This window comes from Sarcophilus harrisii, chromosome 2 (genome assembly GCF_902635505.1).
Source record: "Sarcophilus harrisii chromosome 2, mSarHar1.11, whole genome shotgun sequence".
Taxonomy (NCBI): Eukaryota; Metazoa; Chordata; class Mammalia; order Dasyuromorphia; family Dasyuridae; genus Sarcophilus; species Sarcophilus harrisii.
The window spans coordinates 393,318,600-393,340,658 of NC_045427.1; the positions used below are offsets into that span (position 1 = coordinate 393,318,600).

At 36.8% G+C, this 22,059-nt stretch overlaps 1 protein-coding gene across 1 annotated transcript in view; it reads left to right on the forward strand.

Moving 5' to 3' along the window:
* Positions 1–17,287, forward strand: part of ADRA1B (adrenoceptor alpha 1B) — a 37,989-nt gene extending 20,702 nt beyond the window's left edge. The window contains exon 2 of the mRNA XM_031953611.1: positions 16,106–17,287. Within this exon, the coding sequence (XP_031809471.1) occupies positions 16,106–16,674 (569 nt within the window). The 3' untranslated portion in view covers positions 16,675–17,287. The remainder of the gene's footprint in view (positions 1–16,105) is intronic.
* The last annotated feature ends 4,772 nt before the right edge of the window (positions 17,288–22,059 follow it).

Sequence of the window (22,059 nt, forward strand, 5' to 3'; positions counted from 1 at the left end):
TCTTTCCAGTTCTTTCTGAAAATCATCCTGCTTATCATTTCTTATAGAACAATAATATTCCATTATATTTATATGCCAATTCAACCAACTCTCCAACTAATGGGCATTCACTCAGTTTCCAATTCCTTGTTACTATAAAAAGGGCTGCTGTAAATATGTGATTTTTGCACATATGAGTCCTTTTCCCTTTTTTTTTTATGATCTCTTTGGGATATAGAACTAATAGAGACAATACTGGATCAAAGGATATACACAATTTGATAATCCTTTGGGCATAGTTCCAAATTGCTTTCCAGAATGGTTGGATTCACAACTCTACCAACAATGGCATTAGTGTTCCAGTTTTCCCATATCCCCTCAAACATTTACCATTTATGTTTTCTTGTCATTTTACCAATCTAAGAGGTGTGAAATGGTACCTCAGAGTCTTAATTTGTATTTCTCTAATCAATAGTGATTCAGAATATGTTTTCATATGACTAGATATGACTTTAATTTCATCATCTGAAAATTGTTCATATCCTTTGACCATTTACCAGTTGGGGAATAACTTGTATTCTTATAAGTTTGAGTCAATTCTCTATATATTTTAGAAATGAAGCCTTTATCAGAAATACTGAAAGTAAAATCTTTTCCCAGATTTCTGTTTCTCTTCTAATTTTGGCTGTACTGGTTTGTACAAAACCTTTTTAATTTAATGTAACCAAAATAGTCCATTTTGTATTCCATAATGTTCTCTAGTTCTTCTTTGGCCATAAATTCCCTCCTTCTTTACAGATCTGAGAGGCAAACTAGTACTTGTACTCCTAATTTGCTTATAGTATCACACTTTATGCCTAAATCATGAAACTACTCCAACCTTATTTTGGTATAAGATGTTAGATTAGTCAATGCCTGGTTTTTGCTATACTATTTTCCAGTTTTTTCAGTAATTTTTTTTTTAATCAAATAGTGAGTTCTTATCCCAGAAGCTGGAATCTTTGGGTTTATCAAATATTATGTCGTGTGTACATAACCTATTCCACTGATAAACTATTTTATTTCTTAGCCAGTATCAAATGGTTCTGATTACTTCTGCTTTATAATATAGTTTTAGATCAGGTACAGTTAGTCCACCTTCCTTTGCATTCCCCCTCCCCATTAATTCCCTTGAAATTCTTGACCTTTTAGTCTTTTAGATAAATTTTATTATTTTTTCTAATTCTTTAAAGTAATTTCTTGGCAGTTTGATTGTATTTCTATACTAAATCTTTTACAAATATTATTTCAGTTGATCCTCACAACAACCCTGGGAGATAGATGCTATTATTATCTCCATTTTACACTTGAGGAAACTGAGACAGATAGAAATTTAAGTAACTTGCCTAGAGTCACATAGCAACTAAGTGTTTGATAACAGATTTTAACTGAGGTCCTTCTAACTCCAGGACAAGTGTTCTGTCCAGTGTAGCAATTACTGTTAGTTATTATTAGGAGAACTAGTATTTAAAGTAAGAATCTCTTATTCTAAATCCAACACTCCTCACTGCATCATATTGACCATCATTTTATTGATAAGGATTCAAAATGTGATTTTTCTCAATTAGAACCCAGGTTTCTTATCTCCTAGATAGACAGTTAGTTAAGAAATAAAATAAATTGTCCACTAACATGTTAACAAGATAGCATGTTTATCTCTCACTCTTCTTAACATTTTAATAGGAACTTCGATGTATTATTTTCCTGCATCCAAATGTGCAATTAATGGTGGGAATTTTAGGTACTGTTACAAACAGATGAGGTATATATTTGGGACAAAGAGGCTTTTTGAACAACACTCAAATTCTCCATCCATTGTTGTTGTTGTTGTTGTTAATCTTGAAGAGGACCAGGGCATCAGGGAGGTGATGCTATGACATGTACGTGAATTGGATTTAAGTGAGGGAGGGCTATGCAAGGTTACCTGCCTCATTTTCCCCTCTTGAGCCATCTGGATCTAGTGATCAGGTATAGATCAGGACAACTAGAAATGGCCCTGGATGCAATGGGAGGCCTTAGCCTTTTTTAAGCTAAGTTCTTTAACAGGTCTAACAGACAGGAAAACAGAAAAGAAGGAAAACTTAAAAAAAAAAAAAAAAAAAAGGATTCTTTTAGTCCTGCACTGGATTTCTGAAGTAAGGGATGTAGTAAAGGGAAGAACAGGGGTCTGAGTCTTCAGATAGGTGGGAATCCCATAAAAAAAAATTAAATAAAAGACTAGTGAATAGATTGCCAACATTTAATATAATTACCTTCGAGCTGCATAGTTGAATGTAATAAAGATTCGTTAAAAAAGAAGTTGCAACAACTAATAATACCCTAATTTAATTAGCTTTCACTGGGCAAACTGCTTTCAAGAACCTAATTGAGTTATTTGCTGCTTCTGGCCACAAGAGAAACTGAATGGCTTTTGCTATCTTCCAGAATATCGAGCAAATGTGTGGCTTTGATCTAGAGTCTGAAGTGTTCAGTGTGGCTGTGTTAGTGGCCAAAAGATTTGCACCCATCCTACCTAAAACAAGAGACAACATGATCCTAAGGAAAAAAAATCTAAAACCACAGCTTTCCATATTCATTCTAATCACTGCTCAGTCTTTCCTGAATCTCCAGAGTTAACAATGGTTCTTCTACCACAAAAAAAGAGATCTTCCAGGCCAGCTTCTTTCCTTTTACTTGAATTAGCAATTGTAAAGATAGAGACAGAGATAGAGACAGATAGAGAGAAAGACATGATAGAGATCAAGGTCGAGATCAAGAGATAATACTTAATACTACCTGCAAATAACTAGAATCTATTTGGGTCCATATTCCACTGCTAACAAATTCCCATTTTTCCCTCAAATTCTTACCCAGACATACAGGGTGGCACATGTGCACACATGCACACACATATATATTACATCACTGTGATATAAAGGACACTTACTTGAATAAAAATATGAGATAAATAATGTAAAAATAATGACAAGCAGCATACTCCAACTACCAGTTTTATAAAACCTTCTCCCATCTTCCATTGGTCCTCATCCCATGTTGTTAAATCAACGCAGCATTCAAGATAAAGGAGCAATAAAAGATATACTAATGGCCTGTCCATTTGATGAACACCGAAGGCATTACATCTTGATAACTGGGATATTGTTATCCCTGATTCTAGACCAGTGAATTTTCATGATCCCTCAATCATCAAAGCCTTAAAGTATTGTCCAAAATATTACCACATAAAAAAACCTAACCTAGTATGTGCCAGTACCAATAAGAGGAAACATGGACCAGACAATTCCTATAGTTTTGCAATCATTTATTTTCTTCTTCCCTTTCTCTTTCATTTTGTGGCTGCTCAGCTCTGTCCAACATTTTTAGTCTTACCCACTAGCCCTTCATGCACTGCTTCTTGGGTGATATCATCACTTCAGCCAAGGACATATCCTCCTTGTTCTAGTAATAATAGCACAGAACAATCTTCTGAAATAGGTAATATAAATATTATTATACCATTTCACAGATAATGAAATGGAAGCACAAGGAGATTTAGTGACTTACTCATAGTAACATTCTTCTCAATCCAAATCAAGTATTCTTTCCACTATACTATATTGCTTAGGTAGAGAAAGTTAAATGCTTGGCTCAAATAGGCAACTTTTTCTTCTAGTGGTTCCATTTTTTATCTTGGAAACATATTGTGTTTAAAAATAAGACTGAGACTGTTTAGAAATTAAATTGGAAATCTGGGCATAAATTTATTTCTATTCAAGAGGCAAAGGGCTATGTAAGCCAGGGAAAGTTTAACGCTAGCTGTAAATTCAAGAGAGAAATAAATGGGCTCAATTTAAATCTCTGAATAAAAGAATGTGGTCATGAGACTGAGTATGGAACATAAATAGTATCACAAGATACATTATTAAGAAGGAGAACCTGCAATTAATGAAGCAATCTAGATTAACTACATTAAGGTCTGTGTGAGCTTTTTATTCTTCCTAACCTTCTGGAATGTCTTCAGAGTTACAACTGTACCCAAGATCTCAACTATGCAGCTCTGAAGGATTGAATAGATTAATTACATTGCTATTTGCTAATTAGCAAGCAGTGCTATCTCTTCCCATCATTTTGTAGTAATTAAACTTGGGATACAGTTTGCTCACCAATTTTCATTAGCTGACAAATGTCTTACCATTCTTGAATGGCCCTTATCCTTGATTTTGCTATCTGGCTTTGGATAAATCCAAAGCTTAATTTCCTCATCTGTAAAAGGAGAAGGCTGGATAATGTCTAAGGTCCTTTCCAGCTCTAAGGCCCATGATCCTAAGTAACTAGTTTTGTGTATTTATTTCCTGGACCATGCCTGATGATTTTTGAAATAACAAGAACAAAACAAAACAGAGTAGTAATCCATTTTTCAAGCTCCTGTCTTAACTGGAATCTTCTGCTAACAATTTATTGCATAATAGTCTACACTATTTCAGTGCTCTATTCACCATGAAGCCTTCTCTGATTCCCACAGGTAGCAATGATTTCTCTCTCCTCCAAACTAGCAAAGCATTTTGTATTTCTTGTTGTATTTTCATAATGTATCTCATAATATTGGTAGGATAAGGGGATTGTATCTACTTTTGTCCCAGTTTTTTTTTATAAATAACAACTTTTTTATTTTCAAGATATGTACAAAAATAGTTTTGAACATTCATCCTTGCAAAACCTTGTATTCCAAATTTTTCTCTCTTCCTTCTCCCTACCCCATTCTAGACATCAAGTAATCCAATGCTACATAAGAAAAATCAGATCAAAAAGGAAAAAATGAGAAAGAAAAAAAAGCGCAAATAGCAACAAAAAGGTGAAAATATTATGTTGTGATCCACATTCAGGCCACATAGTTCTCTCTCTAGATGCAGATGGCTCTCTTCCTCACGAGTCTATTGGAATTGGCCTGAATCATCTTGCTGTTTAAATGAGGCACATCCATCAGAACTGATCATCACATAATCTTGTTATGGTGTATAACATTGTCTTGGTGCTACCACTTCACTTGGCATCAGTTCATGTAAGTCTCTCCAGGCCTCTCTGAAATCATCCTGCTGATTGTTTCTTATAGAAAAATAATATTCCCTAACATTCACATACTATAACTTATTCAACCATTCTCCAACTGATGGGTATCCCCTCGGTTTCCAGTTTTTTATCACCACAAAAAGAGCTGTCACAAACATTTTTGCATGTAGGTCCTTTTGCTTTTTTATGATTTCTTTGGGATACAGATCCAGTAGAAGCACTGCTAGATCAAAGGTTATGCACAGTTTGATAGCCCTTTGGGCATAGTTCCAAATTGCTCTCCAGAATAGTTGGATCAATTCACAACTCTACCAACAATGTATTAGTGTCCCAGTTTTCCCATATCCTCTCCAACATTTATCATTATTTTTTCCTGTCATCTTAGCCGATCTGAAAGGTGTGTAGTAGTACCTCAGAGCTCTCGTAATTTAAATTTCTCTGATCAATAATGATTTAGAGCATTTTTTTCATATCTATCCCACTATTTTTAAGAAAACAATAGAATCATTGTGATATATAAGTAGAGCCAAAATTGGAGTCAGGAGGATCTGGGTTCAAATCCTGCCTCCAACACTTACCAGCTCTATTACTCTGGGCAAGTCCCTAAATGTGCCTCTGGAAACTACCTAAGACTTCACTGTTAAGTCATAAATAAATTTTGATCCTACATCCCGAAATCACAGATTTTTCTCATGTTTGTGTACTTAGACAATAAGCTTCTTGAGAACAGAAATTATATGCTTTGTTCTTTTTATCTCCAATACCTTTTTCCCATAAGTACTCAGATGAAGGAATGAGTGAGGGAGTGAATGAATGAATTGCTGGAAATGGTGGGAGTAGAATGCTATTACGAAATTATTATGTTATCATGATATGATATTATCATGTTAGAGCATACACCTGAAATCTGGTTTGACTCAGAGTAAAATGAGCTTACCTTGATATCCTGCTACTCTTTCACCAAAACCACTGAGAGTTTAGAGTATAGATGAATGAACAGTGTTAGTGTTTTCTCCAATTGTGCCTTTTCGAAAGCATGATTGAAAAGATGAGGATCTGCCTGCCAAATGTAATTCTTTGCAAATAAATATTTTTTATTATCTCTCTTGGATTCCATTTGGTTATGGGATGGAAATACCCATGCTGTTCCCTCCAACTGAAAATAATAAGTTTGAAATAGGCAGAGAAAGACTAAGAACCTAGGGTTTTGTGGGTTCTAAAAGCTACCACTGAACAGGTAGATGGATTATTTCTTTTTTATTTTTCCCACAAATTCTTGCTCCTGGAAGTAATGGATTTATTTTTATAACAAACTACTAAGTTTCAGTGACATGTTTAGGATTGAGGATAAAATATCACAGCTGAAAGAGGCAGAGAAGGAAGCATTCTCTGTTCCTGCGTGATATGCCCTTTTACATGACCAAGAAGAGAAGTGAGCTCCAGGAGATAGGCAGGCTAAGGCTGCCAGACTGCCCTGAGTGCCAGGCAAACAATATACCACTCATCCTGAAGCGTAATCAGAGACCCCTCTGGGCTCCTTGTCTATCCATCTGTCTTTCACTTTAAACCCAACATAACAAAATCATACTTTTTCAGAACTAGAGTCTTTTTGCTGTTTTACTGCCTGGCTCTCTCCTCTCTGTTGAGCTCATGTTTTGCTTTGTTTTGTTTTCCTGTCCTATGAAAATGTTGCCCTTCCTTTCCTGCTCTGAATTTAGCTCTTGGCTTTGCCATTTGTACATCAAGGAAGAATTTATGGACTAAACACCCCTTGTCCCTTGACGCTTTCCTGTACGGACTTTCATGAGGTGGTGATATCATAGAAGAATGGTTTTCAGACTTTCCTTGACTTGGCTAGCCAGAACCGCCATTTTATTCAAAGCCAACATTCAAGCATTTCTTAGTTTAGCTTTTTGCATTCCCCTGTGAAATCTTTCTTCATCTTCATTTTTGTGTTGAATTGGCAGGTTCACTTAGAAAACTAAATTAATGAAGGAGAGAGCAATAAGGCATCAGCTCAGGCAAAGTATACACATTCTTTTGCCTCTTCATAAGATTATAGAATAAGAACTACAAAGGCTTTTCAGGATCACAAAAAGCAACCTTTTCATTTTACAATTGGGGAAACAGAGGTAAAAAGAGCTTAAGTGACTTGTCCAGGGTTACATAAATAGCTAAAGTTAAATATTTGTAGGTAGGTAAACATAGGTAACAGAAATAGTAGCTAAGCCTATATCCTATGATTCCTAAATTTTCCAACGGATAAAGCAATTCTTTGAACATAGCATAAGGATTGAGCAATTGGTTTCATTCTCATTAGTGAGATATTGAATAAGCACTTCATAATATCATAGCTCTAGAACTGGATGAGACCTTAGAAACCATTTAATCTAATGCCTTCATTTTACAGATGAGGAAAATTGAGACAGGTTGTAAGTTTCAGAAACAGGATGAGAATCTAGCACCTCCATTCTAGTCCCAAGGCTCTTTCCATTGTACCACAAACACCCAAAGAGAGGTCACTACTCTGGAAATAAGCAATTTGCTACTAGCTAGCTGAATGAATTTTCATCAGTCACTCAACTTCCTTGTGACCCCTCTTCCCAGAATGATATTGTCTATCTTACCTAATAATAGTGTGTATGTGTATATGTATATATCTATATGTACATGTGTATATATACATAATATATGTCTTTCTCTCTACCTTTGCATCTTTTATCTCATTTGATTGTGAGCCTGTGAGGTAGGTAGTCTAAGTAAACTTCTCACCAGAAAGGATGAGTAATTTGCCCAAAATTACATCCCTATTAAGTGATAGAAGTAGAGCTCAACCCTTGTCCTCAGGACTCTTCCTGCTATATATATAGCATGATGTCTCACAAAAATGGAAAGAAATGAGAGATATAAAAAAAGATAACAGTACAAGGTTGCTGCCAAATGTATAGTAAACATTAAAGGAATTTAAACAGAGAAATTTAACTATGAGTTGATATGGTCAGAAAAGACTTCAGGGAAAAGAAAAGATTTGGATTGTACCTAGAAGAGTAGTTAGAACTTAGATATGTTAAGGGAAGTAAGAATAATCATTCCAAGCTGTCATTCACCAAACTACTTGCAATTTCAAAAGCCAGTTTGGTTACAAGAAAAGCTTTAGATTACTGCACTACCAATGAAAGAAGAGAACAAATGGATGAGTCAGAAAGAAGAGGGGGAAATTAATGTAACAGACAGAAAGGAAGGATGAAAGCGATAAGAAAGGATAATAACAAAAGACACCTTATCATTGGTACTTTACTGATTCCTTTCTCTCCCTCCCATCAGCCAACCAAACACTAAAGAATATAATCATGGTATGTTTCTTCAAGGAGGCTTTCATCCAAAGATTCATCCTGCCCTGTACTAGCACTAATTTGTTTATCTTCTCCCTGGAAAGAAGCAAGTTTTATAAGCCCTATTTGTTCATATTCTAAATGTTTTTTTTTCCTTTAATTTCTTTTTTGAATATTAAGGCAATGTTTTGAAGAATCTAAGAATGAATAAAGAATAAAAGGGCCCTTAGAGATCATTTATTACAACCCACTCACTTAACAGAAGAGAAAACTGAGGCCCTGATAGAAGTTAACAATTAAATGCTAAATTATGTGATATTTATTGTCTTTCACTCTCAGAAGAGGACCATGATATCATGATTTGCAAGTGAATTGGATTTAAGAGAGAGCAGTTTATGCAAAGTCACCAGCCTCACTTTCTCCAACAGAGCCATCTAGATTCAGTGACAAGATATAGACTGAGACAATGCCAATCCAGTGATTAAGTCTAGCTAAGAAATGAGGCAAAGGATGGCCTCTTTTAACTAATCAAAAAAACAAAAAAACAAAATCAGTCTGGGAGCAAAAATCCTTTGGGTTTCTGACCAAAACAGAAACAATTACTCTTTGCATTCATTCTGAGCCATCATAGCCCAGTGACTAAGTGAAGGTTGGGCTGGGACCTATTGTTAGCCAATCATTGAAAGCCAGAGAGATTAGAGTTTAAGGCTTGGTGCTTAAAGAAAAAAAAAAAGCTAGCCTGGAAATTCCAAGGTATCTCACAAGGTTTCAGCAATCAATATTTTTGTTCCTTTGGGCAGAATACCAGAAGGTAAAGGTATGATCCCTTATGTGGATAGAGAGAAAGGAGGGAGAAAAGAAGAGGGAGGAAAAAGGGACTTGTGTTGCCCCAACTGGAACTGCAATGGGGCAACTGCTTCTACTCCCAGATGGTTGTTTGTCCTTCATTCCTGAAAAGAATCATGCTATCAGGAAAGTGACGGCAATCAAAACTTAAAGGAGATGTATATGGGATGGAATGGCTGGAAAAGACTTCATGAAAGGAAAGTCTTCAAGATGAACCTTAAAGGATAGGTTAGATTTAGATAAGAGAAAAATACATGAGAAGTCTATTCCAGATACAATGAACAGCTTGAATGAGGTTATGGAGAATTATGTCAATTAATAAATATTTGTTGTGCAACAATGATTCCCAATATTTCTGTTATATGATCTGGGAAAGGCAAAATTGTAAAAAGTGCAGTCCTTGCCCTCAAAGATTGTATGATGTAATTGAGAAAATAAGATATACTTCCAGCCCAGGGAAAGATAACTAACAAATCTATATGAGAGGATTCCAATAAATGGGAGAAAACAAGTGCTATAAGAGGAAGAAGAGATCACAAGCTAAGACAGTCAGAGAAACTTAATAGATTTAAGATTTAATTGGAGTACTTAAGGGATAGATAAAAATTAGATGGGAAAGGATGGCATTAGAGACTTGGGAAATAATTAAAAACAGAGGCAGAAGAATACATGTCATCTTTCAAGAAGGCACAAAAGATTAAGCCCATAGACAGAGCCAGATTATAGAGTTTTGAGTGCCAAGCCACGGAATTTGGACTTTTATTTCATAAGGAATGTGAAGTCATGAAAGATTTTTGAGTAGGGGAGTAATTTATAAATAGTTGTTACTCTGAATACTAAGAGAGCTGCCCATCATTACCCCATTTAAATGTTAATCAATTGAAACACTAGGGTAAGATCCAAGTCTGAAAACAAAGTTGAACTTGCGGGAGAAGAAGCTGTCCAGGAGGTTAAGATCAGGTATCTGCCAGCTAGTCTTTATTTAGGGGTAGAGAAGCTGCAGAGTTACTGCTGAGATATTAGCTCTAAATTTGGAATCCTTTGGAAGAGAAACAGAATTCCATCATCATCACCAGCCCTAAACAACATGATAAAAAGAGGACTATGCTTTCCCAATCTCTCTGCTTTCTGTCCTTTTTCTCTTTAGTGTATTCCCTCTATCACCATTCAGGAACTCAGCATCCATTGAAAACCTGTCATGAAAGTGTCTGAAATTCATTCATACTAAAATTAAAATGACTGATAACAGCGTTAGTGTTTCCTTCAACAGGAAAGTAGGGAGGGAATCACAGAAGCTTTTAACTAAAGGAATAAATCACCATTGGAAAGGAAAAAAATATTAAGGATTTGGTTAGGAAGGGCAATGGAAAAAAAAAGGGGAAAGACAGAACTAGTACAAAAAGAAAAAGCAGAGACAAAAAACATTCTCAGGAATCCAGTAATTACAGTATATATGTGCTAAACTATTTCTTCAATGGTTAAAAAAAAATCCTGTAGCCTCTTGCAGGGGTCCTCAAACTATGGCCCTCAGGCCAGATGCAGCAACTGAGGATGATTATCCCCTTCACTCAGGGCTATGAAGTTTATTTAAAGGCCCAGAAAACAAAGTTTTTGTTTTTACTATAGTCCGGCCCTCCAACAGTCTGAGGGACAGTGAACTGGCCCCCTATTTTAAAAGTTTGAGGACCCTGCAGAGGTTGATTTCTTATTGGGAAGAGTTTGTCTATATGAAAAGAAAATAGATTCCCTCAAAAAGCAGATGACCATAGAGGAGTAGAGGCTAACAAACTACTGCCTTCAAGCCAAATTCTGCCCACCTGCTTTTGAACAACCCCTAGATTTTTACATTTTAATAAAGTTTTATTATATTTCAGAGTGTAAAAACCATTCTATCTTTGTTGATGCTGTCCTTGAAGTATCCTGAGAATACATTAGGAATACATTAATTAGAAAGCTGCAAACCATCTTCCCAGAAACCAATAAAGTATTAGTATGACTATTTGGCACAGCCTGGATCAAGGAAAGCTCGGGGCAAAAAAGCAGAAATCATAACTTACATTTGTGCAGGGTTTTATAAATTGTAAGCTTTCACTTTTCCCTCATTTGATCTTCCAAACAGCCTTGTGATATAGACAAGGGCAGTTAGTATTTTCTCCATTTTACAGATGATAAAATTAAAGCTCAGAAAGATCGAATCAAAACACGACTATAGTTAAGTGGCAGAGCAAAGATTCTTCTGACTCCAAGTCTAGAGCTTTTAACATGTTTTCAGATTAGGCATGGTTGACTTCCTAAAACACTTTCAATTACTCTTGTCATTTTCCCTAGAATTGAGTAAACACCTCGCACTTCCAATGGACTTTATAAAGGAGCCGAGACTAACACTTGCTGTGAAATCTGACTGTAATATCAGGTTTTTATTATAAAGAACTGTTTTATAGCCAAATCCTTAAGAGAATGCGGTATGATATATGGGGCTTCCACTCGGATTATCTACCATTCAAACTTTTTAACACTTGCTCTCACCTTATGGTAATCTATCTTTTACTACAGTTGTACATTGTAAAATTAATATCTGTTATTACTAACTCATCATTCATCATAGTAAGCTCCAAGCACATATCTACCTATCTGCTGCTGCTGGTGGTGGTAGAAGTAGTAGTAGTAGTAGTAGTAGTAGTAGTAGTAGTAGTAGTAATAGTAATCATAGTAAGTTCCAAGCGCATAGCTCCCTACCCAGCTGGAGGAGGAAGAGTAAGAGAAATAAATCATAGTAAGTTCCAGGCACATAGTTTCCTACTTGTTGAGAGGAGAAGGAGGAAGAAGAGAAGATATAATGGTAGTAATGGTGGTAATAATAGTTATAGTGGTAATACTACTAATAATAATAGTAGTAGTGATAGTAGTTGAAATATTAATTGTAGTAGTAATATTAATAGTAGTAGTAAAAGTAGTAGCATACCAGGAGTGTTGTTTTGTCATTGTTGTTGAGCTTCCACACACTCTCTGCTCCCAAGGCACTTCCATAAACATTTCACTTTTTCCTATGAATCTCATCATGACCATAATTCAGGAGACTAAAGGCTCATAGGAAGGCTCATATACCTAGAGCTAGACGGGACTTTAAAAGCCATCTAGTCCAAATCTCCCATTTTACAAATGAGGAAACTAAGACTCAAAGAGCTTAAAACATTGTCTAAGTTTGTAGGATCAGATCAAGATCTGGAAGTGCCTGCAGAGACTGTCCAGCCCCTATACTTGTTTGCTAATAAAGGAATTGAGGCTCCAGGAGATTAAGTGATTTGAGATGATGGTTTAGGGTTAGAAAGCAGAGACAGGATTTGAATTGAAATCTTGTGGTTCCAACTTCACCAGTGTTTTTTATATACAACCCTGCTTACAGAATATGCATGAATATTACCTTTGATGAATGACACAAAAGAGGTTAAATGACTTGTATAAGATCATACATGGAGCTAGTAACATTCTACACAGACACATACACATACACCCACACCCCACATTCCTAGTTCAAGATTCAAGCTTTCCCTTTTTAAATATAATAGTTCTAAGCCTTTTATATTCCACAGTTACTTTTCAATAAATCCTCCTCTTCCGTTGAACCTTCCTTTATTACAAAGAAAAACAATTAAGCAAAAACAGCAAAAAGATCTGATGGTATATGCAAAATTCCACACAGAAAGTCCACCTCCTCTGCACTGAAAGGAAGAAACTGGATTTCATCATTGATCCTCTGGAATTAAGATTGGTTATTGTACATAATCTGAAGTCTGGTATCATTTAGTTTGTCTTCATTTACATTCATGAAATCATTATGTATATAGTTCTCCTAGTTTTGCTTTCTTCCTTCTGCATCAATTCAATCAAGTCTTCTCTGTGACTCAGTAATACCCAGCTGTAATGAATAGCCAGCCCAATTTTATAGTCTCTATAATAGAAACTCTCAAAGTCTGGGACTACATAATTCCTGTCTAGTTCTAATGGATTATACCTTCATAATCATAGGCAAATTGAATGAAAGAGGTTACTTCCTATTCTAATAAAGGGAATATGACATAGTGTAATAGCTAGAGAACTGCCTCTTGCTGAAGTCAGCAAGATCCAAATTGAAGTTCTTCGAACACATACTAATTATACATCCCCTGGCAATCTCTCAGACACTATAAGAGTATAAACTAAAGTTGCCTACCTATGCTGGCAAAAGGAATGTTCTCACTGAGTTCTCTATGCCAATGAAATTACAGATTTGGAAAAAAAGGCAAGGTAAGAGACTGGGGGGAAGCTTTTTAATATGTTGAAATTGTTACAGTAATATCCTTTCATCTTTGTTCTTTATAAGCTCTCCAGAGTGAAACTTAGAAGGTCATAGGAATATTCAAGTGATGTACATGGTCTTATTCAAACATCTCCTGCTCTCTCTCCCAAAAAAAGAGGGAAATAATAAATACCTCCTTTGTGAATACTATCTTCAAGTTCTCAGTCATTTCAATTTGTACTCACTTTTAAAAAATAAGGTTTCTAAACCTTTTTATAAATAGGGAAACTAAGATAGTGAGCAGCCAAATGACATCCCCAACATCATACAATGAATTAGTGATATAACCAAGAATAGAATTCAGGTAGCCTGACTCACAACTCCAACCTGTTTTCACAAGACCCTTAAGGTAGGAACTTGGCTCCTCCAAGTTTTTGTAATAAACAGAGACACACACCCTAAAAAGAATGGGATATTAATGTCTTCTGTTTGGACCAAATGCCAATTATTTCCCTAATTAACTAAGTCTTTGTGCCAACCACTAGAATAAGGTGTGCATGACATAAAAGGGCCCCTGCTCCTGCTTGCTACTGTTCTGTTGTAAGGGGAGGGAGATCAGAAATATGTCTGGAATCTTATCCCTCCCTGCTTAGGCCCTGAGAGGTTATTGCTGATTCAGTCTCTCACCCAAGCAAAACAGAAGCTGACTCTGCCCCTCTGTGGTGAGACTAAGAATCAGTGCAGGAATTCACTGCTACTTAATTCAATTAAAACATTTATCAAGTGGCTATTCTGGGCAAGGGCCATACTGGCAATGTTTTTGATCTCAAGATTCATAGAATATGAAAGCTAGACAGATGCCTTAGAAATCTTCTAGACATCTAGAAATCTTTTCTCATTTTTAGGCTTTCCCTCCTCAGAGGCAAGAAAGGATTGTACCTCACTTATAGACTTTTCTACCATGCCCCTCCCTCCCTGATACATTGGTTGACATGAGTAAGCTGATTTGAACTGCTCTTCTTTCTTCTTTCTCTTTTTTTCTTCTTTCTTTTGTGTCTTCTTTTCTTTCTTTTTTCTGTCTTCTTTCCCTTTTTCTTTCTTTCTTCCTTCCTCATTTCCTTTCAGGCAATTGGGATTAAGTGATTTATCCAGAGTCACACAACTAGTAAATATCTGAAGCAAAATTTGAACTCTGGCCCTCCTAACTTCAAGGAAAGTACCCAATCCACTGCCCCACCTATTTGCCCCAAAATCATTTTCAAATAAGCTATGTGTAATTAAGGTGAATTTTTGGCAAAAAAAAAAAAAAAATGTAGTGCATTTCAAAGCCATCTAGTAAATGAAGGAACCCTTAGATTCAAAGTCATGAGACCTGAATTCAAATGCTGCCTCAACATGTTTAAAAGTATGCTGCGTACAAGGGTATGCCCATAAATCAAGCCATATGAAAATAAGAAGGTAAATTTGCTGTAAAGAAAAGAAAATCATGTTGTGTATTCCAAAGCCAAATATAAAGGAAGGAATAATAGATTTGGATTAATGATACCTGAATTCAAATACTGTCTCAGACACTTTCTAGTTATATAATCTCAGGCAAATCATTTGGCTTTCTCAAAAGTCAATTCATTTCCTCATCTGTAAAATTAAAATGTTAGAATAAGATATTACCTAGCTCGGGGCAGCTAGGTGGTGTAGTGTATAGAACACCAGCCCTGAAGTCAGGAGGACCTGACTTCAAATTTGGTCTCAGACATTTCATACTTCCTAGCTATGTGACCCTGGGCAAGTCCTTTAACCCCAATTGCCTCAGGAAAAATTAAAAAGGGGCTCATAAGCTATGAATCCATGATCCTATGAAGTAAACTGAACCAGGGAAACGATATCCACATTGACTAAAATAATGTAAACTAAATGAACAATAAAATAAAGCCCAGTGATTATAATGCCCAGTCATGGTCCCAGAGAAGAGATGAGGAAACGTCTTTCTCTCCCCTCTGTTTGGAGAAGTGGGAAACAAAACTATGAGCAAAGAATGTTGCATATATTGTCTGATGAGTTCTTGAGTCAAGTGCTTTTCTTTAAATGTTTTCCTCAACTACAGGGGAAGAATTGCCATGAGAATATCCCACAAGTAGAAGTGAAATAACTGTGATACTTCAACAAAACTTTAAAAAAAGAGAGGACACTGGACTGGGAAACAGGAAGTCAGATTTATGGCCATGGTTCAGTATAACACTTTGGATTCTTCTTTGGGTCTCAGTCTTCTTATCAGTTAGATGGGGAAGGGGTTGGATTAGAATGAGTTCTAAGTCCCTTTAACTTTCAAAAGTAGATGGTTTTATACCTAACTTTATCACATGGCCATTCTGAGTGTTCTGCCAAACAATCATTAGGGTATGGTCCCTTCCTATCCTAAGTCCACTCTACAGAGAAAAGTAGTCTGGCAGAATATTGCTATTTGTATGAATCACTGAAATGGAAACATTTATGAGAGCAGCAATGGAAAGCAATCATATTTCAGCAGAGAGTTACAGGGAAAGACACTGATAAACTGTTGCTTTTCTATTCTTGTCTCTCTACTCCACAGGGTCCCTGTTTGCTACTCTGAAGCCCCCAGACACTGTCTTCAAAGTGGTCTTCTGGCTTGGCTACTTCAATAGTTGTATCAACCCCATTATCTATCCCTGCTCCAGCAAGGAATTCAAGCGCGCCTTCCTCCGCATCCTCAGATGCCAGTGCCATCGACGGAATCGGCTAGGCTGGTGGAACTACAACTACCGAGCCTGGAATCGAGGCTCCTTTGAACATTCTCGCAAGGACTCTCTGGATGACAGTGGGAGCTGCCTAAGTGGTAGCCAGAGGACCCTCAACTCAACCACTCCCAGCCCTGGGTACCTGAGCAAAGTCACCCACCCACAGGTGGAGATGTACACTTTCTCAGAATGGAAGAGCTCTGGCACCTTCCTGAGCCCACCCCACCCAGAGCCACCAGGGCGTCACCGAGACACAGGCCACCTCTTCACCCTCAAATTCCTAGCGGAACATGAGGGACACCCAGGGCTGGACAGCAACGGGGGTTGTGAGGTAGCTGCTGACATGGCCAATGGCCAAGCTGGCTTCAAAAAAAACATGCCCCTGGGGCCAAATCAGTTCTAAGGGACCATCCCTAATATCCCCCCTCATCCTGCTCCATCATTCATTGGCAGACCCCACACCTGGTTTCCTGCCCTGGGGAAGACATAGGGGAGCAAGGAAGTTCAACACTCAATAAACACAGTTTCCCAAAGGGAAATTGAAGGGAGGAGAGAAGTGAGCAAAGGATAACTGCATTTCTGGCGGATGCACGGGTGCCAGACTTGTTTCCAATTATAAGGAAGATCTAGGCCCAGAGCAGGTGAAAAGGAATACACACAGCTCAATGTTTAGCTGCTGTGGAATTGCTAGGTGACAGCTACAATATAAGCATATATGAAATGAGTTGCGCTATATATATTTCTATATATATAATATACATATGTATATAACAGTAGATATACAGTGTCTATGTATGTGGTATGCATGTATGTGTGTGTGTGTGTGTGCATGGGCACCCCAGTGGGGAAAGTATGAATGTGAGTCAAAGAGGAAACCGGTGGCGTTTTGTTTTGTGATTTAACTTTGTACCTCTCAGCGATCTCAGTAATCGCCGTCCAGCCCTTCCCTGTATTTTACTGAACGTTGGCACTTTAGGGGGGAAAAAAGTCAGACATTAAAAGTCATTTCTCATGTGTTTGCTCTTGTAGTTTGTGGCTTGTTGTTCTATTTAACTCTGGCCTCAGGATTCCTCCTCTTCCAAGGCTGTTCAATCCCCTTCTCTTTCCTTCCTCTCTGCTCACTTCTGGGCTATTATATCTTTCAAAATGAGTCCTTCATTTCCCAGATGAACTCTTTTCCTCTCGTTTTATTAAATCCCAGTTTCTTGCAATGGTTGGTTTATGAAAGCTTTCAAGTAATCTCAGAGGTCATCCAATCTAACTCTTTACCCAAAAAATTAATCTTTTCTACAAATTTCTTCTTAGATCACCTAAATTAAGTATCCCCTCCTCTGTCAGCTATTCTTCAAACTTGAAAATACACGTTCAACATGAAGAGATCTCTGACTCATAATCAAACAAGTTCTCATGATTTAGCACTGGTGAGAATAATACTCTCCTTGAGCATCTCAGAGCATAGATTAAAAAATAATCTAAGCCAATTCACTCATTTTCCAGGTGAGAAACCGGGGTCCAATGTCTTTTTAGTAACTTATCCAAGACAACTCAGCTTGCTTAATGATGGGGTTGTTATTAGAACCTACATCTCAAATCCTACTCCAGTATTCTTTCTCCTGGATCACAATACCATTCTACACCAAACCACCTCATTAGGCTATGAGACTCCCTACCTGCTTTTGGGGAACTGACTTTCTAAATCTAACCTTAACCTTACAGAGTAAAGGGTAGGCTAGAAACATGTGGAATGAAAGGAAATTACCTCCCCCTACAATTTTCCCTTCTCCCAGTCACAATAATCCATCAAATACCTTAATAACCAGCAAAATAAATGTATTTCCCAAACTAGTTCTGCCTAGTTCTATGTTTTGATTACCTAATCTCATTACTGGCATGAGCACCTCATAAAGGAGGGATTCTCCAAACCACTCTGCTGCACAATCAAGGATTTTGCTCAAGGATTTTCTTCCCATACAGATTTTCTAGAATGGAACCCAGAAACAACAATTCACCATAATTCTCTCTTGCTTCCAGGTTACCTAACTGTGTTCAAAGATATCATGGACAATTTACAATGCTTTTATATAAAAAGCTATTGAGAAAGGTCATCAGGCTTGGCAGCCAGTAATTCAAATCAATTGAGCAAAGATTTATTAATCCTGTTGCAAGGTACAATCTTAGGTACTAGGGATACAGAGGTTGAAAATTACAACAAAGTCCTTGTATTGAAATACCAAAAGGGGAATAACACAAATAAATATGACACAATACAAACTATAATAAAAATAAATGGGAGCCCAGATAAAATGTTATAAGAAATTTTAGAAAGGAAAATTTTAGCTGAGGAAATCCTACTTTGTGTCAGGAGGTTAGAGGGTGGAAAATACAATACAGAAGTGTGAAGTCCTGGGCATTTTCTTTCAATTCATACAAGCAATGGTAGTATTTCAGACCAGTTACATCACTCTTAAGGTTTTAAGGGTGATCCAAAGGAATTATTTGGTTCCTCCTATGCTATCACTTTAAGCTTCCATTCTGGTATACATTCCCCAAATCATCTGCTGTGATATCATCTAACCAATTAATATGAATTAGCTTTTAAGAAAAGACATTGAACCCAAATATCAAATGTCAAGAACCCAAATACAAAAACAGATTCCACAAATACTGGGACCCATGTTCCCCTCTATCATCTTGGTGCCTAGGGAGATGTTAGAGAGCTGCCAGTCTTCCCACCAACAACTTCACTTTAAGGTATAGCTTAATTAGTGGACAAGTGTTTCTCTTGCTTGTACAACACAGAGTCTCAGTTGCTATGGTTAATCTGATGGGCTATGTCAAGTAAGTCCCTCCAAGGGTGGTTGCAGTTTCTCACAAATTCTGCTGCCTCTCCCAGCTTTGCAAAGCTCATAAGATAATTCCATCTCCAATTGTCCAATTGAGAACTATGAAAAGAATAACAAGGATGAAGGCAACAGGAACCAGGTGTTCAAAACTTCATTACACCCCAGTGGGAATGACTTAAAGACCTTCTCCAACCAAAAGGACCAAAGCAGTTCTTGATTCACTATCAGGAATGAAAAGAGATATAATCAGTCAATGAGTGCCTTTTTGTTTGCATGCTCATTTCCAACTCAGCAGGCAATTAAACGGTTTTTCTTTGCTACATAGCAAGTGGACAAAAACTTGACGCAGAAGATGCTCTGAAGTAGAAGAATTGGGTTACTCCTTTTATATCATCACCCATTGCCAAAAAGGGTTTTACAAGTTCCCATTTGCTTCCCTTACCCATGTTCTCAGGATTAGGTCCCCAGTAGTCAATTTCTCATTACTTAGGGAAGAAAGGAAAGACTATTGAGCATTCAAACTAAATAACTGTTGTAATGCTTTTCTTGTAGAAGAAAGATGTAAATCCTCTGGAGAAAGCAGGTTCGTGTGTTGTAAGAATGATTATCCAGAAATACAAGGAAGAACATTCAAGGAATATTGGTTGAATATGGAAAAAGCTATTATCTATCTACAAACTAGTATTTTCCCATGATGCTATACAGCTGAAAATCAATATCCCGCTCTCTAAAGAATCAAAATTGCAGACATCTGCAATTGGCAAGAGAGATATATGATTAGTATAGCAAGTGTCAGAATAGCACTAATGACAACTTATGAACAAAACATTGTATAAAAGTATCATCTATGAAATGTCTGATCAGAAAAAGAGATAGGCCAATCATATAGCAATTGCCAACAGATGATAAATTGACAGCCTAAATATGCTAAGTCTCACTGAATGTTAAAAGACCTAAAAGAAGACCTCCATATTGGAGACTACATCAGAAGACGAGAACTATTCAAGAAAACATGAATGGTTTGCAATCAAATAAAGAATCATAATTTTAAGAGCTGATAGGCACATCAGCAGTCATGTTGTCCAATGCATACATCAATGTATACAAGTGGTTGAGAGAAATGATCATTAATAACTAATGATTTGGTGAGATTCAGAGTTTCTCTTTTTTTCTAGTTTCAAGAACTCAGTCTCTGAAGGTTGAATTAACTTTTTCTTCCATCTGACCTCACCCAACTGTATAGAGAATCTTTAATCTAAGGTAAATTCCATTCAACTAAGCTTGGATAGAGGCAGACCCTTTTGTCTAAATTCCCCAGGGCTAAAGGTAGTATGGACATAGGTATAGTCTTTTTGTCCAAGAATAATGATGTCATTCTCAACCCCTCATTGTAATATTCATTTGCTCATTAGTTGTTAACCAATAAGGGTTGATTCCCATCCTGGAGAATACCTACTGTTTGAAGGGTATGTAAACTGTGAGCCTGCCACTTTGACTGTCTTTGATCTAAGAGAGATGACCAAATGACCATCCTTTTATTAAAATGCTGTCATTATTAATAAAATGACCAAATTACCCAAAATTATGTCTCTTGAATCTTTTTAATCACTACATAGTCATGTAGCCTTTTATCAAAGACATTCAAGAAGGAAACCACCACCGCTCCATAGTCTGTTTCACTTTCAGATAGCTTTAAGTGTAAGAAGCTTTTCCTGATATCAAGTCTAAATTTGCCTCTTTACAAATTCTTTCCATGGTTCCTGGTTCTGCTCTCTGGGGCCAAACAGAACAAGACCAATGCATCTTCCACATAACTGTCCTCCAAATAATTGAAAACAGATAGCTCATTCTTTCTGAGTCTTTTCTTCTCCAGGCTAAATGTGAACAACCAATCTCCTTCAAGCAATCTCCATATGCCATCAGGTCAAGACCTTTCATCATACTAGCTTCCCTCCTACAGAGCTATTCCAGCTTGTCAGCTCTCTTCTTAAAGTAGAGCCCAGAACTGGAAAAAAAAAATTACTCCAGTTAAAGCCTAATGAGGCCAGAGTACAATAAGATCACCATCTTCCTGTTCCTGGAAGCTATACCTCTTTTAATGAAGTACACAAGTACTTTAGCATTTCATAGCTACCATATTATACCACTGACTTATATTGAGTTTTTGGCTTACTAAAAACTTCAGATCTTTTTCAAACAAGCTACAGTCTAACTATACTTGATGTTTGACATGACATAGGTACTTAACAAATGACAAAGGTACTTAACCTTAACAGGTTTGCTTACCTGTCTTGTACTAGTTGCTTTATTTAGACTGAAGATTTTATGTTTTTCCCTATTGAATTTCATCTTAGTTCCAACCCAATGAATGCTCTAATTTGCTGAACAGTTTTTGGATACCATCACACAATGTGTTAATCATTCCTCCCAGTTTTGTATCATCCACAGATCTACACCAGATGAGGGAGATAGCCACTTGGTGAGAACAAAGCTCCATAAAGAAACAAATATTACAGAGGTCTGCTGTGTTCCTAAAGTCATAACAGGGAACCTCCAAAACTTATCAAATCTAATGATCACTATGCCTACTGATGATTCATTTGAGGAGCAAATGATGCCACAAGAAGGAATTTAGAAAACATTTCTAAGAATTGTAAAATGCTGGACAAGAAACTGAAGACTTCAAGGTACAAGTGATGCTTAATCATGAGAACTCATTTAAAATGGGCTTACTATTGAATTAAGGACCATAAAAAGTAAAAGAAAAGTTTACATATGGCTAAGAAGATGATACTAAAGGATAGGATGTAAATTTCTGGACCATAGTTTAGAAAAAATAATAATGGGCTCTTGGCACAGTTTAGAATTGAAAGCCCATAAAAATATATTTGTTTGAGGCCTTGTGAATCTGATCAATAGGACTGAAAATTGAAAACTGAAAAGGC